The sequence below is a fragment of the Oryza sativa genome, chromosome 4, assembly GCF_034140825.1.
Source record: "Oryza sativa Japonica Group chromosome 4, ASM3414082v1".
Taxonomy (NCBI): Eukaryota; Viridiplantae; Streptophyta; class Magnoliopsida; order Poales; family Poaceae; genus Oryza; species Oryza sativa.
In genome coordinates, this window is record NC_089038.1 from 15480618 (window position 1) to 15496899 (window position 16282).

The window sequence follows — 16282 nt, forward strand, 5'->3', positions numbered from 1 at the left end:
AGCGGAAGAATGTTTAACATTCTGTGCAAGATTTCTCAAAGGGGTTGATAAATCTAGTCTTTCCATGCCCACAAATTCTGAACAAAAAAGTATTTGTTTGATAGTTTTGGGGAAACAATAGGCTCTGCTCAAGATGTGAAGTTTGATGCAAAAACACTTACTCAGGCCCATCGTTATGTCTTACGACATCTTGATGAAATAGAGGATTTTCGTAGGTATAGTACCTAACTGAACATTACCTTTAAAAAATAAAATTTATAAAATAATATAAATATGCTATTTGTAGAGAATTTCTAGAGGAGGAGAAGAGAAAACAAAAGAAGTCAGTTTTCACTTCTTTTGAATCTGACAAGTTGATTAATGAGCGATTCCATGATTGGCTATACCACAAGGTTAGTATAAGTTAGGCAAAACAAGTCAGATCATGCATGTACTTATGTTTTGTAAAATTAATATGCCTAATGTTTAAAACCCATGTTTTTATTGGTTATGCTTAATGCTTGTGGTCCTGATCCACGCATCACGGAAAATATCATAAAAATAGCTGAAAAACCGAGTAACTATGGAAGGAGATTTGGTAGATTCTTAATTAATGGGTTTAAATTCCATACTATTTCTCGTGAGAATAATCTGCAAACTTAAAACAGTGGTGTTGTTAATATATCTGAAGGTGATGCCATCAGCTATTATGGCCGTATTACAGACATTATAGAGCTGAACTATAATGGAGCATTTAAGGTCTTCTTATTTAAGTGTGATTGGTATGATGTGCACCATCGCGTGGGTACGAGGGAAGATGAGTTTGGTTTTACTCTTTTGAATTTTTCGTGGGGTATACACATTGGAAATAAGCTGATGGACGATCCATTTGTTTTCTCTTCACAAGTTGAACAAGTATTCTATGTCCAAGATTTGTTTGACATGGGAAAGGTTGGAGATGAAGATGATGAGATATGAGTTGTACATGATATATTTTGTTGCATTTATTTGCTGAAGGCATTAGAGTTTTAGTTATTTACATTCAAATATATTTTTAATGTATTTGTTTGTTCAATTGCTTGGTAATTTCTATAAGACACTTCCATTTAGTAACTGGAGATATGGAGATGTGTGATCTAGAGCTATGTGTGGTCTCATTTTGTCATTTTAACTGGTATGCAATGGTTGTCTTGTTACTTATATCTTTAAAATTCTAATCCATTTTTAAATATAGTGTGAATGGCTGCGAGGTCCCAGACACTACAGGGCTTGGATCTTTTGCAGAATGGAGTGCAAAATCAAGAAATAGATATACCAAGGAATGATCAGTATGTTGAAGAACAGAACATATCAAATGAGAATTGGTGCACAAACTGCCATGAGTATCGTAAGATATATTGTTTATTTTTCTGCAAAATTGTTTCTTATATACTAACTTTTAAAACTTTGTAGATCCTGATGGACGTATTAAAAGACGTCGGGGACCAACAAAATTGGCAAATGTTTAAAATCTTCCAGCTGGAGTTAAGATTATTGTCAAACTGGACCGTTTCAATGCACCTTGCTGACAATCTTCTGCAGTTCTTGGATCCTATTTAGGAACATTAGTCAGGAAGCCACATCTAGCTCCACTGAATATTCTAAAATGGAATGACAAAATTTTTATAAGAATATATCATCAAAAAATGATTACTGAAGTTAAGGTATTTATGTTTAGTTTACCATGTTTTTAAAATCATACTGTTATGGTGATCCCAGTATAATTCCATTGGCTCTTTTTTTTATGCACTAGAGAAAGTTTGCAATTGATGGGAGAGCTAAGAGTTGGCTTCTCCATCAGTTAGATGGTAAATGGAGGCAATACAAGGGAAAACTGAAAGGAAAATATTACAAGCCTAACTTACCTATGGAACGAGTATTGCAAACGGTGCCCAACACTGTTGATGAATCTCGATGGCCTACACTAGTTTCCTACTGGTACTCAAAGGACTCTAAGGTAAATATATGTTGGGACTTTTTAGTGAGTGGCTGTCATTTTGAATTATCTCAGCTCATTTAAATGATGATATATATTGTATTGTTAGAAAATCAGTGACAGAAACCAAGAGAATGCACTCAAGCATCCACACACTTTAGGAAGAAAGAGTTTTACAAGAAAGAGAAAAGAACTGGTAAGTCATTTAGCACTTTTATTTGTTAATTCATTCTTCTATTTCCTCATGCGTTTGAGATTTATAACTATAGGAAGTTAATGGGGTGGAGGTGGACCGAGAAACCTTCTTTGATGAATGCCATAAGACAAAAGATGGTAGATATGTTACTGATGCTACTCAAGAAAAAATGGTACTAACATATCTTTTTTTAACTGTTTGTACAACAAAATACACTATGCTAAGAGTATGATTTTTCCAATGTAGAATGAGGTATACATGAAATTGGCTGAGAAAAGAGTAGATAGTCAACAACTCACTGAAGCTGATTTTGAACAAGCTATGTTAGATATGTTTGGAAAGGATCATAGTGGTAGAGTTAGAGGCATGGGTCCAACCATTACTCCTACAAACTATTATGGTGGAAGGTTTCTGAATATATCAGCAATCAATGAACAAGGAACCAGCTCCAGTAATGTCAATGCTTTCATAAGTTAGTTTTATGGTCTCATATATGGCAGAGAAATATCCCGAGGACAATTTGTTGGCTAGGCTGCCACCATCCCTTACTAGGCTCATCCCAACAAGTGAGGTATGGGCCCAAGATTACTAGTTTTAAATGTAGCAACTTATATGGGCATATGCATAAGCTTGGAAAATAATGCATTCATGGATTCATTTTCAGGTTAATCAAAACCAAGAAGTTCAGGCACCAAATACTGCGCCATCTCCCAGTCAGAGAGCATCTTCTCAGCCTTCAACTGAAGAAGAGTGAAGTTATAGATTTACAGTGGCAACTATATCATTCCATACTACTTGCTGCATTAGGATTTTTTTTAGTTATCTTGTTTAACAAGCTACTGTTTCACTGTTATCGGAAATAATGTTTAAGCATTTTCATTGGGAACAATGTATGGATATTACTTGTTTGTTTCAATACGAAGTACTGGTGCTAAAAATCTTGTTGTGATCTAATGGTAATTTAATCTGGTGATATTGTTTTATGAATTTTATGAATAAAGTTGTATTAATTATTCTCGTGTAACCAACACTGCTAAGGACGGTATTAAAGTAGAGATGGTTTTCCATGTGTCTAGAAATTTGATTTGAATTTCGAGTTATCTATGTAGCGACGGTTCCGACCGTCTCTAACTATACGTATGGCTTTTCAAACCGTCTCTAATCATTTGACACAGGAGCAATGGCAATGCCTCTAACACGGTTGCTAAAACCATCTCTACCACAATTAGAGATGGGTATAGCCGTCTCTACAGTGTATAAAAACCCGTCTCTAGAGACTGTTTGTGCTGTAATGGTTTAGGAACCTTGATGACAGTACAAATTTAGGGACCGCCTGTACAATTCAATCTTTAAAGTTTATGGGGGCTATATGAACTCTTTCAGTTTGCATTATTGCTATTGCCTATATATATTTCTTTTTTAGATGATTGGCAATTGATCTAACCGCTATGTACATCCTCTTGCGCCACAAATAGTATGCGATATGTATAGCGTATAACACAATGAATCCCTCCAAAATCTCAAGGTCGTCGTTCACAATGGCTCATACATACCATGATGTTTTGGACTAGGAGGCATCAAGAATAGGTTATGCCCTTTGCAATTAATCGGCTGCTACAGGTATCCCAATAGTACATATTCCACGGCGCAAGCAGTTTAACTGATTTGACAATTGTTGTGGCAGTCTGCCAACAAATTGCTATCTATTGATATGCCATGTCACGTCATTATGCAAACATCTAAAAATTCTCACCATTGGAATGGCGTTATGAGCAATGATCGTCGTACTCCTTCGCTGTCCTGTCACTTTATTTCAGATACTTGTAACCGTATAATCTAACGCAGAGAAGGACGACGGTCGCCCAGGTGAAGACCAGCGTCCCAAGGGCGTTGCCTAACCTCTCGGTCATCACAACCAAGTGAACAAAGCGATTCAGCTGCTTCTCTGGCACGACCATCTTGTTGCCGCCGCCTTCGAATTCGCCCTGTACGTCGTCGTCTACCACTCGAATCCGGGCGCTCTGCTGCTCGCCATGTCTACGGCTATAGTCACATGTCTTCCATGCTTCTGCTAATTGGCAGTAGAAATCGTCGACAATCTATTATGTATATGATGCGTAACTAATTCAAATTTTCCCTTTAATATGTGACCCCGTTGACTTTTTATCCAACGTTTGATCATTCGTCTTATTCAAAAAATTTATATAATTATCATTTATTTTATTGTGATTTGATTCATCATCAAATGTTCTTTAAGTATGATATAAATATTTTTTATATTTGCACAAAATTTTTGAATAAAATGAATGGTTAAACGTTGGTCGAAAAGTCAACAGCGTCATATATTAAAATACGGAGGGGGTACTATTCATGTTCTTTCTCGAGATACAAAAGTATTGGACAATAATACTGTAGTGACAGCAGTTAGACCTGCGTGGTTAACATGTCTTGGAGACTAGCTTTGTAAAACACAAATTACATGTATGTGCAAGGAAAACCTGTGCCATTTTTTCCTGACTCATGTAGTAGGACATGAAGCCTCATGCTCTTACGTGCAATTGAGCTAAACCATAAATGGGGATTTAAATAGTGCTGAGTCATAGAGAAACATATACTCAATTTGAAAGTGCTGATGAATATGGCTGGAACCACACAAAAGCTTAAGTGCCTATAGCAGTTTGCTTGCTACTAGCGCCGTTCTCTACGATCCTTAAAATATCATACACTTTGTGCACAATCCTATATTTCCAAAACTTGTGTAGAATTAGGACCCATCAGGATTGGGGTGGCTCCAGATATCCATTCCACTCGAACGGTCACACAGGGATCGCTGGAAAAAATGGCACGATGTTGAGAACACCTAATTATGTTGGTATGGTAGGAAAATGATGTTCGAAGAAGATGATGAAACAGAAGATGACTGACCATAGCGAAACACATCAATCGATCGGCACTCATCATCTGGAAGACGCGGCGCGGTGACAACCAGAATCGTAGCATTGATCATGCTCAGACCATTAAACGATTATACACCGTGGGGTCACCATACAGCTATGCAAGAGATGATCAATTGGATTTAAACCATGAAATTTCATATGGCAGTAGAACAATGATTTTGAAGGAGCAAACTATATAAGATTACTCCACGATCGAGTACAAAACCGTGGTGAGAGCGTTGAAGAGCAAAGCAAGCTACTTTTGTGAAGAGATTAATTAATGTTGAGAAGAGTTAATTGCATTTTCATATACTACTATTTTAGTCGCTCAATCGCTGAAGACGTTGTGCCATTGAGACATTATCACATCGTTCCACATGTTGTCGTTTGGTAATTTGATCAGTACAACTTTACCAATTGTGTATAAAAGAATGGCATTCCAATTTTTGAACCCACTATTTTTTTTATGTAATCATGGCACACGAATGTAAAATGGCCTACATTTATACTTCCTCCGTTTAACAATATAAGTCATTCTAACATTTCCCACATTCATATTGGTGCTAATGAATCTAGATAGATATGTATGTCTAGATTCATTAGCACCAATATAAATGTGGAAAATGCTAGAATGACTTTCATTGTGAAACGGAGGGAATAACTAGTATATATGTAATAATTAAGATACGTGACCATATATAAACTACGTAAACAAACAGCCAACTTCACAAATAGCTCGAGGGCCTTCTACACATAAGCACTTCACTCTTGTCACACAAAACATGCAACGCTAGGAGCATCCTCATATACATCCATCTTTATTTCCTTAAGACAATTTGCAACTTACTAGCTTAGGATTGGGAAGTCTCTAGAATTTTCATATATATACCTGCACAGAATATGCCACAGAGCTGCAATTTCATCATGAGAAGCAAATCATCAATGTCACTATCCAAGAGTGGTTGACCATCAATTACTCCCACAGATGGAGGAAAGTGAGTAGTATCTTGTGGTTTTGGAGCAAACAATACAAACTGGCCATTGGTCAGTTTTTCATCAAAATGAATGTTCATCATCAAAATGGATAGCCTGAAACGAGTGCAGTCCTTAAGAGCTGGTTTGGTTTGAGACCTAAATTAGGCTTACCAATATTTGGCAATTTTAATAGTGTTTAGTGTCTATTTGGTTTGAAGCCAAATTTCGGCATGCCTAAGAAAATAGGCCATTTCAATAGTGAACTTAGGCTATTTTGACTTCAATCCAAACACAACTTTGCCTTATCAAAATTAGTTAATGCCAAAACTTACCAAAATTTAGCACTGACAAAATTTGGTAAAGTCTATTTAGGCTACAAATTAAACCAAACCAATCCTAAGTTACAGTCACCACTGTGGCTAGCTGCATGTTTGGAGAGAAAAAAATTAAATTTTTTTTCCTCTCCAAACAAAATGGCACGCCCAGTGGGACATGGTTCTCCTCCTATCTTTGCTGCGCACAAATGGTCGTCGAGTTCTTCTTCGCTTTCTTCTCCGACAAACATGATGGTTGATGAAGACCTTTGGTTAGAGCTATTTGTTTTTCTTCTTATGGAACGGCTCCCATCAAGAAAGGGGAATCCAGTGAAGACAACCTGGTTGCACTTGTTTGTGATTTTGAATGCAGCTCATGGAAGTGCTCAAGTTATCAACAAGCTCAATTGGGGGCAATCGAGGAATTTCTTACAAATATTTCTTCTTTTGGGAAGTGAGAGTTTCTAGCCCAATGGAGCTAACAACCACGGTGTGGACACTAGCATTTTCTAGCTGCAAAGCTGGTCATGGTGATTGCTGGTGATGTTAATTTGGAGTCATCAATTTGGGCTCATGTCAGTAGCGAATATACTGCCATAGTGCTACAGTTTCATTTCACCGGTTCTCCTCCCATCTTTGATGCACAGAAATGACCGTTGAGTTGTCCTTCGTGTTCTTTCTCCGACACACATGATGGTTGATGAAATGCTCTGGTTAAGAGCTACTTTCTTCTGTAATGATAACAACCCGGTGGCACTTGCGATTTCGAAAGCAGCCTCATAGGTTGTGAAGTGCTCAAGAAATCGAGAATTCAAGATGCTCAACCGGGGCAAGCGAATTCGTACTTAAATTTGTGCCGGGGAGCATGTCAAAATTCTCTGAACTTACTACCATGACATGAACACCGGAGTATTTAGTTGGACAACTGGCCATGCATATATCGATAAAGCCATGCATGCAGCTGGCTGTGAACCATCTCATCTCCACTGTAAAAGGGAGGCCATCTCACTATACAGAGAGGGCAGAGGTAGAACACAGTGGCAAGAGAACTGATCCATCTACTCATCCATAGCTGGTGCGCTTGCACATCACCGGCGCCCGGCCCTGCAGGGAGGTAGAGGCCAAAGGAGGAGAAAGCCATCTGCGGCGCACGCGCACACGCCGGTGGCTAGTAGACCATCAACTTTGGCATTCATATACAACCAACACATCCATCCATCCATCTATTCCTATCCAGCCGCACCAACAATACACACCGACCGACGGCGGAGCAACAACATGTACACAGCCGGAGCACATCGGCCATGGCGAGCGACCTCGGCCGAAGCACCGCGTCCGGCAGGAGGATGAGCGCCCTGACCATCAGCAAGCACGAAAGTGAGATCAATGGCTGCACAGGGTAAAGCTAATTAAGATTGTTTCCTCCTCCTTTTATCCATGGCACACGTACATGCATAGGCCGATCTATATACACACACCGTTGTTGCCGGAGGAGTCGCCGTGGACGATTCATCTACACGCCACAGAATGTCGTCATGCCGCCCATCCGAGTCGACGAGATGCTACTCGTCCTTGGAGTCGACATCGCCCGTTCAAGTCCTTGGCGACGTCATCGAGAGGCCAGACGTCCTCGCTATGGTGAGGCGAACTTGCCACGTTGGAGTTGTCGTCGTGCTGCTCGTCAGGGGAACCTGCCCTTCGTCACATCGGAGTTTTTTTTTTTCTCCCCATCATGTCAAGAGCGAAGCTATCTGTCCATGATGCACGCTCTCTCCATTGTCGCTACCCTGCTGTACTACGTCGAGGGTCGTTGGAGCCGATGTGGACGTCACCGAGCTGCTTGCATCCACAATACATGAGACCTTATTGCCATTGTCGAGCGGATGAGGCACTGTCGACCGATCATCATCCGTAGGAGGAGGATGTCGTTACGCCGCCCTACCGGAGCAGCTGCAGATGTCGCCAAGCCATCTCCCTCCTCGTAGCTATGTTGTCCACAGCACCGTGGTCACCGAGTCCGCCGCTAACAAGCGGGCCTCGATCTTCTTGTCGTGGCTAGCCCACGGACATCACAATGTCGCTTGCAACAAGCCTCTAGGATGCATATATAGCATCGGCAGTGTTCAACTCGACATGTCTGAGTCCACTGCTACATCATCAAGGCCAACTTGCTTCTTTCATCTCCACTGAACAGAGACCCTCAATGGTCATGCCACCGCTGACATCCATGTTCGCCATAGAATCAATGGTGACTTCGTCACACTCGCCAACCCCACGGTGTGCAATCCTCACACTCCTGTTGTTGCAGGTTTATTAGCTACTGCTAGCATCAACCTCATACTCGAGATAGTGCCTCACTTTGATCACTTAGCATGCCACTGCCCACACATGTGCTGCTGCCAACAGCTCACGGAAGCCGTTGGTGATGCTCACAAATTAATCACCACCAAAATCGTCCTGACAGCCAGCATCATTTATATATGCACCAAGGCATCGACATCTTGGCTGCTGCCTGTGATATACTCAAGCGTCTCACCGCTGTCAGCGCCGTCACCACACTTGAGCCATTGCTGGTATTCACATGACCGCCTCAACTGAAGAGTTCAAACCTGTCATAGTATCCGGCCTTGACCTCCATGATATCCTCGTGGTCGCCAACTCTGCCGACGCCATCACCGGCGTCTCCACGACTGCCTCCGATTTCGACCTCAAGATTGTCATCGCTGCCGGTACAGTCGCTGTGCTGCTGGCAATGTTTCCATGCTCGTGAACTCAACTAGAGCGCACGTGTTGCAGCTGGTGTCTGCAAGATTTCCACCGGTGGTTCCTATCGCTATTCTACGAGGCGTATTTACTTTGCTATGTGTTGGCAAGGCAAAGGCAATCCATAAGGCAGAAGAGTATATTTATTTTGTAGCAGTGAGGTCAAATTCCTTGTGCTAAACATCAGCAAAGCAAAGTCATGCTGCTCTTCTAACCCGAGATGACGTCGTTCATGTGAGTTGGATGGTTTGCAAACTATGTATTGCCAACCAATGCAAGTTACCAAAGTCATATGGAAGCTAAATGCTCATGCCTGTGTATTTTCCATCAAAGGTATAATAAAAGTGACACATCAATACTCCACCAATGTCAGGAAGGCTTTCTCCCATACAACTCTCAGTTTGTCTGAGCTACATGTGAATGGCTCCATCCCATTCTCTATATATGTACAAATATAAGAGCAATGCAGGACTCCATCAAACAATCCAGGGTTCTGAACCAAGACGATTGACTCACATTTTCTTTTAAAAAATGATTAATCAAATGATCTGTCATTGTTTCCATGCTTTCTGCTCAATTCATCATATGAGTTGCTGAAAGCATATACTAGAACGGTTTTGATCGTGAGGTGCAAAAATTTGACTGCTTTGGGCCTCAAAAAAAACTGTCGACAGCCCAATAGCTAGTTCCATACTAGAAAGGTTGCCATTTGGTTGTACTATCTAAGAGAAACTGTTGATGCCGTGCTATGCGTATACACTTGCAACTATCACTCTAGCAGTGCCATCATTGAGACACATCTATTGATTTTGTGTCTCTTCTAACGAAGCCTGATTCCCATACGTTCATACCACTGTTCAAACCATATACACGGAGACCATGACACTATGTAATGGCAATGAAACACATAACAACCTCATTCTCAAGCATTTCAAGATTATTCAAGCTATCATATACTCGCTGCTGGGTGGCCACAGTTTTTTTCAGTACCTAGCTTGTGCTAAAGCCAAGCTCTCTCTCATTCACCACCCAAGGCATTGAACATATCTACTCAAGAATATCGCCCAATCCCCATGAAAATGCAGAATTGTAGACCAATGCTCATTTTTTTTGTCCAATATATTCTCCTCAGACAATGGCGGAAGCGCTATGCAATTATAGCCTTCATTTTCTAAAAAAGGTTCTTTTACAACATTCCATTCAGTTCCCATATGAAACAGGGGCAACTGGCTTTCTCTATATCATGCCATGCTCACGACTGAAGATTTGGTTGCCCTAGGACTTGTCCAAAACTAATCAAGAAAAAGAATCAATCTACTTTCATCACACAACACACATGTCAAGCAGTGGCTACCGGGGGCAATGGAAATAATTGCTCGGATAACTACCGATTAGCGAGTTTAACATGTCCCTCGTTTTCTCAATGCGTCTCAGACCGGTGGAGACACAAAACCCCAGGGGAAGACTATAGAGATAAAGAGCATGAAAGGGCTACCTGTCCCAACATAAGTTGTAGTGCAGTGTGCAGCCACTTGCCAACCCTGCGAGGTGATAATAAGGGACCAAAAAAAAAAGCCTGTGAGGGGTTCTTTAGTCACAAAATTGAATGGCTACTCTCTGATTTCCCAAGGGGATGGTTCTCCGACATGTCATATGAAGAAGTACAATTATTGAAAGAAATTTTACAATCAAGCTATGACCATCAAACAATATTTTAGATGGGATCATTCAATCTTCAAGCAAGAAGTATCAAGGATATCAAAAAAAAAAGAGGGAAGAAGAAGATAAGAAGCTCTTGATGTTTAAGTCTCCAGAATATCAAAGTAGCGAATCAAGCATATCACACATTTGATCCGAAGAAGGAGAGTAGCCATGTAACACCCTTCAGCAAAAGTAATGGCATTATTCCATAGCCGATGTCCTAAAAAAACCATTCCTAATCTTAGCCCACCCTAGTCTCTAGGTTCGATGAGACAAGCATTGGGAGGTCTATTGTCAACTGGTAGCCTTGCCAAAACATGTTTTCCTACACATACAATCACAAAACATTTTGTGTTGCTATATTCGTCATGGTTTTTCGACGATATTCAATGACTAAGTCCTTTGGCAGCCTATCTGATGTCACTCTATAGCTGGCAGCCAATGGAAAAGCTAACACTAGCTTCAAAAAACATTTCGTCTAGTAAAAGTTTTTTTTTTGTTTTGTTAAGCTAATATGTTTCTCGACTACAATCTCCAATATAAGGAGTGATACGACACCTATCTTTGATGATGGCCTTTACCTTTAATTGAAGCAATGGTTAATTCTGCTTTGATTGTATGGTGTCCGGATTGACCCTGTTACTTCGAAACAAAATTTCATCGTTCCATTATTGGAGTCAACTAAATACCATGTTAAATCCCCATTGATTCCAAGTGATGTTTAATTCCGCTTGATTCTCATCGATGATTCATTCCGCTTGATTCCCAGTGATGGTTTATTCCACTTGGATTACCTAGCATCTGTTTTGTGGAGCTATTCCTTTTATTACCTACATGGTCAATTCAAATTGATGCCTAGCAATGGTTCATTCTGATAGTACTATATGCATCTACCTTATGCCACACTATCATTTTGTATAAGTGATGGTCTATTCCGCTTTAAATCATCCATGATGGTAATTTATTTATACCTATAGTGATGGTGGTTCTGCTATCGATAAATGAGAGCAGTGTAGCACGCCAGCGCGGCTAGTGTGAATCTGTGAAACCCTTCGATCAAGTTGGCTGGCACCGTGGAGTTTAAATGGTCCCGACTTGATTGATAAGACCCTTCAAGAAATGGCATGTTCTTTCGCCATGGATTGGGAAAGGCATGGATTTACGCCTCACACATGTTTTCTTTAGTAGTGGCATGAATTTTCGCCACACAATTCTTTAGACCATCATTAATCTGATGTCAGGTTCAAAGAATGAATCCCATTTTCGGCATGGATTTGCGCCACAATATTCTTGAGACAGTTCATCATCATTGGTCTTGAGAAATATATATATGTTTACAGGGGGCATGTAGTGTTGCCTCACCATTCTTTACACTGGTATTAATCTACAGCCAGGCCGGTTTAAAGAATAAATCATCATTTTGGCATGGACTTTCGCCTCAAATATTCTTAAAACCATTCGCGAAGGGTTTTAAGAATATAATTGTTTATCGAAGGCACGTATTTTCGCCTCACAATTCTTCAGACTAACATGTGCCATCCGTCTAGTTGGAAGAATGAATTTGCGGCATGGACCTTGGCCTGTCATTGTCTTAACAAATAGTATAATTTTTTTTCTGGGGCATACACTTTTGCCGCGCAATTCTGCATGCTGGTATCGATCCCTTGAAGAATAAATTTTTGGCATGGATTTCCTTCTTAAATATTCTTGAGACCATTTGTACCTGGTCTTAGAAATTATATTTTATCGATGGCACTAATTTAAGCCTCAAATATTCTTAATTCCTTATACCCCTGGCATTAATATGTGTCTCGGGCCTGAAAATCGATTTCTTATTCCTTGGGCATGAACTTTAGTCTCACTTGTTCTTAAAAGAACTTTAGACTCCGGTATCAATATGTCTCCTAGATGACTATTGATTTCTGGTAAATAGTGATGGATATGCCGCTATGAATATTTTGGGAGCAGTGAAACACGCCAGTACGGCTAGTGTGAATCTGTGAAACCCTTCAACTCATTCAGCTGACATCGTGGAATTTTGACGATCGTGTGGGTTGATAAAATTCTCTCAGGACACGGCACTTTTTTTTCCCGCTGTGGCCAGGACATATTATGGCATGGATTTTTGCCTCATGTATTTACTCTGGACCCCATCTAGAATATACAGGTCTGAGGAGTATTTTGTTAATAATGGCATGGTTGTTCGCCTAATTCATTTACTTTGGACCTTATCACTAATACACAGGTCCGAGGGATGTTTGTTAACAATGGCATGGCCGTTCGCCTAACTAACTTACTTTAGACCTTATCATCAATATACAGGTCTGAAGAATTTTTTTTTTCGACAATGGCATGGATTTTCGCCTTATAGTATGTTAATTCATGAGTCGCTGGCATGGATTTATTTTGCCTCAGTACATCCTGGTGGACTATATACCATAGTGAAAAAAAATCACATAGCCCTTTATTGCAAAATTTGGTGGCATAATCTACAGCTACCGTGAGATATGCTAGAAGGGATTAAATGTATTTTAAGCAGTATGGCGGCAGCTACATGCGCTTCTTCAACATAGAAAAAACCACCAAGTTCGTCTTGGTTGTTTATTCGGTGCTTGAACTCTGCTTGCAGTTATGAAATTAAAAAAAAAATGCTGTGGTACTTAATTTATTGTTCCTCAGGAAATGGAAAATTTTCACCAAGTTAATTCCGAGCCGCTCCATGCTCGAATTTAACTTGGTGAGGGGGCATTTTGTTCGATGATATTTTGTACACCTTTTTTTTATTTTATAAGAAATAGGGTGCGTCAAAATATTAATTTCGGAAATAACAGTATAATAATAAAATTAGTGATTAATTATCACTAATGGTACAATCTGACATACACGAGCATATATGCATGAATGTTCTGTGACACGTGCCAATATCTGCTCTAGTGCCTAGAGTACAGACGTGTATATGCTCATGGTATTGCTTCAGGTGATAATATGAATTTTCTTTTTATTAATCTGAATGGAAGCATGCCACTGTAGCATCGTCATTAGAGGATGCTAATCACGTGATTTGCCGGCAGTGGATTGCTTGCATGGAAAACCATGTACGTGCTTGCATAGAAACTCAAGAAATATAAAGGCAATGTAGCTCTGTCTAGAGAATCCCTTGCCATATGCAGTGTGCACGCATATACGAATACAAGGAAGCCGGTATAATTTGGATGGAATCATATTGAGTATGATCCTGGCTAATTGGAAGAAATCATAACATATGGAAGGAATTGCAAAATCGTAGAATCAACTGATTGGCTTGCCATCCATATGTGAGCCATGCATGCACTGGGCAGAGAACTGCATCCCCTTCACGCTATAAAAGAACCAGCCATTTCACGGAGCAGAGGGAGAGACGGGGGCGACGGAGGCAGCGGAGAGAGGTCGAGGACCGAGGCAGGAGCCGAGAGCCTGCGCGTTCACGCTGCGGCAGCCGCCGCCGTCAGGCGCTGCACCATGTCTAGCCTTGGCAGTAGTCAGTAGAGCCCAACATATACAGGGGAGGAAGAGAACACACAGAAACGGAGGAACACACACAGACAGAACACACACCATTTTGGCTGGAGAATCTCGGCGTCCAGCGAGAACACGGGCGCTCGGCGGTCGGTGACGTTGGCCGCAGTGCCTCGGCGTCCGGCGAGGAGGCGCGCGGAGGAGGAGACGGTCGCCGGAGCACGTACCCAGCCATTGCCATTGTACAGCTTATTAGTTTTCTTTTGTTTTCCTGCTCTTTCTGTTCAGATCGTCATGCATGCACAACACGGCGAGGAGGCGAGTTTCTGATGCTGCTCGGCCCGCCGGATATAGCGTCCTCTCCGCCTGTCGGACGCACCGCCGGCCGGAGATCGCGTCACTCCCTCTCATCGGAGACGTCGGTCGCCGGTGACACATCTACCTGCTGCCACGACGTCCTTGCCTCGCCGGCCGCAACCTCTATCCCACGACGCCTTGTGATGTCGCCGAGACGCTGGACGTTGTCACCTTCCCGGTCGCAGCCTCCTCTTCGCGACATCACTGACGTTCGCTCGCTCTCGTCGACGTTACCATCTTCTTCGAACTCATCGGCTGGTTGCTCGAGGAGAACGCCGGCCGGAGTGCCACTACTCGGTGCCCGCAAGGCGTCACCAGCTCCAGCTACGTCGTAAGCCATCTCGTCGGAGTTGCCGGGGACATCGCCGAGCCGCCTGAGTCCGTAGATGACGCAACGCTGCCAAGCGATGCTCGTCATCATCCGCTGCTCGCCGGAGAAGGTTTTTTTTTTGTCATTTTGCCTCACTGGAGCACGCCAAAGGGAGTCGAGGCAGCCGCCAGGGCGCTACGCTGCGGAGCCGTCCCATGTCGCGGATGCTGACTGACTTGTGCATGTTATTGTATACGGTGACGAGCCAACAAAACAAGACATGCATGCATGCTACTGTACATAGTGACAAGCAAAAATGAGTTTGCAGATTCATACTCATTTGGGGCTGCTGCGTATTAAACTTCCCAGCCATGACCAATTCGGCTATCATTCACGTTGATCATTTTACTTTTATAATCTAATTCTGATGTAATTCCTACGTCGTCGGGTCATCCGGGCTACACTATTCCATGCATGTCTTCAATAACAATATAAACCAACATGCCGTCCAAGACCGATGAGGCTAAAACGGCAAGGTGAACCGAGTCGACATCAAGACGACGTCACCAACACCGCGTGTGGACCGATGAGGCCGCGAACACCGCCAGCGCCCACTCACACACATCTGCACCACCATCACCATCATGCATGGGAGAACGTGAAGCGAAGACAGACGACGACAACTAGCGTAGCTTAATCGGAGGTATCTCACGGGTTTAACCCGCGAGAGTAATTAACCGAGTGTCTTTCGAGACCCCGGGAACCAGGAGATCACAATCGCCAAGTCAGATCCACCTTGCTTATGGGCCATGGAGCGTATTTGACCAAGGATTCTGTATTTTTGTAATTCTTCGAGAATTATAATAAAATGCATTTTTCCTTCGTCCACTTTATTTTTTTTTACTTAGTACACTGGCACGCCTACATATTTTTATTTTATTTCCCTGTGCGGAGGGATAAAAATTTAATTTTTTTTTCTCTCCAAACAAAATGGCATGCCCAGTGGGTTCTGGGCGTGCCATTTTGTAATTTTTTTCTCTCCAAACACTGCACTTGATCTGAATTTGAAACTCCGCTCCTCGGTAATATATTTCATACAATAGGGGCATATTCATACATACTAGTATATCCATCCTTGAAATCTGGAATCCTAACATAGCTCCACACAAAATGTTAATAGCCAGCTATGAACATATGCAGTAAAACTTGGGGTAGCAGCTAGGAATGCCATTGAGATAGAGGTGAAAAGTTCAAAGAGATGTGACAACTGGATGAGCCTTC

At 41.7% G+C, this 16282-nt stretch overlaps 1 protein-coding gene across 1 annotated transcript; it reads left to right on the forward strand.

Annotated features, from left to right (window-relative positions):
- Positions 1-1218: 1218 nt before the first annotated feature.
- On the forward strand, positions 1219-2904 carry LOC112938782 (uncharacterized). The gene is made up of 8 exons (XM_066309782.1): positions 1219-1366; positions 1561-1682; positions 1772-1975; positions 2064-2150; positions 2224-2322; positions 2397-2514; positions 2651-2721; positions 2815-2904. Exons 1-8 carry the CDS (start codon positions 1219-1221, stop codon positions 2902-2904), a joined length of 939 nt encoding a protein of 312 aa, XP_066165879.1.
- The last annotated feature ends 13378 nt before the right edge of the window (positions 2905-16282 follow it).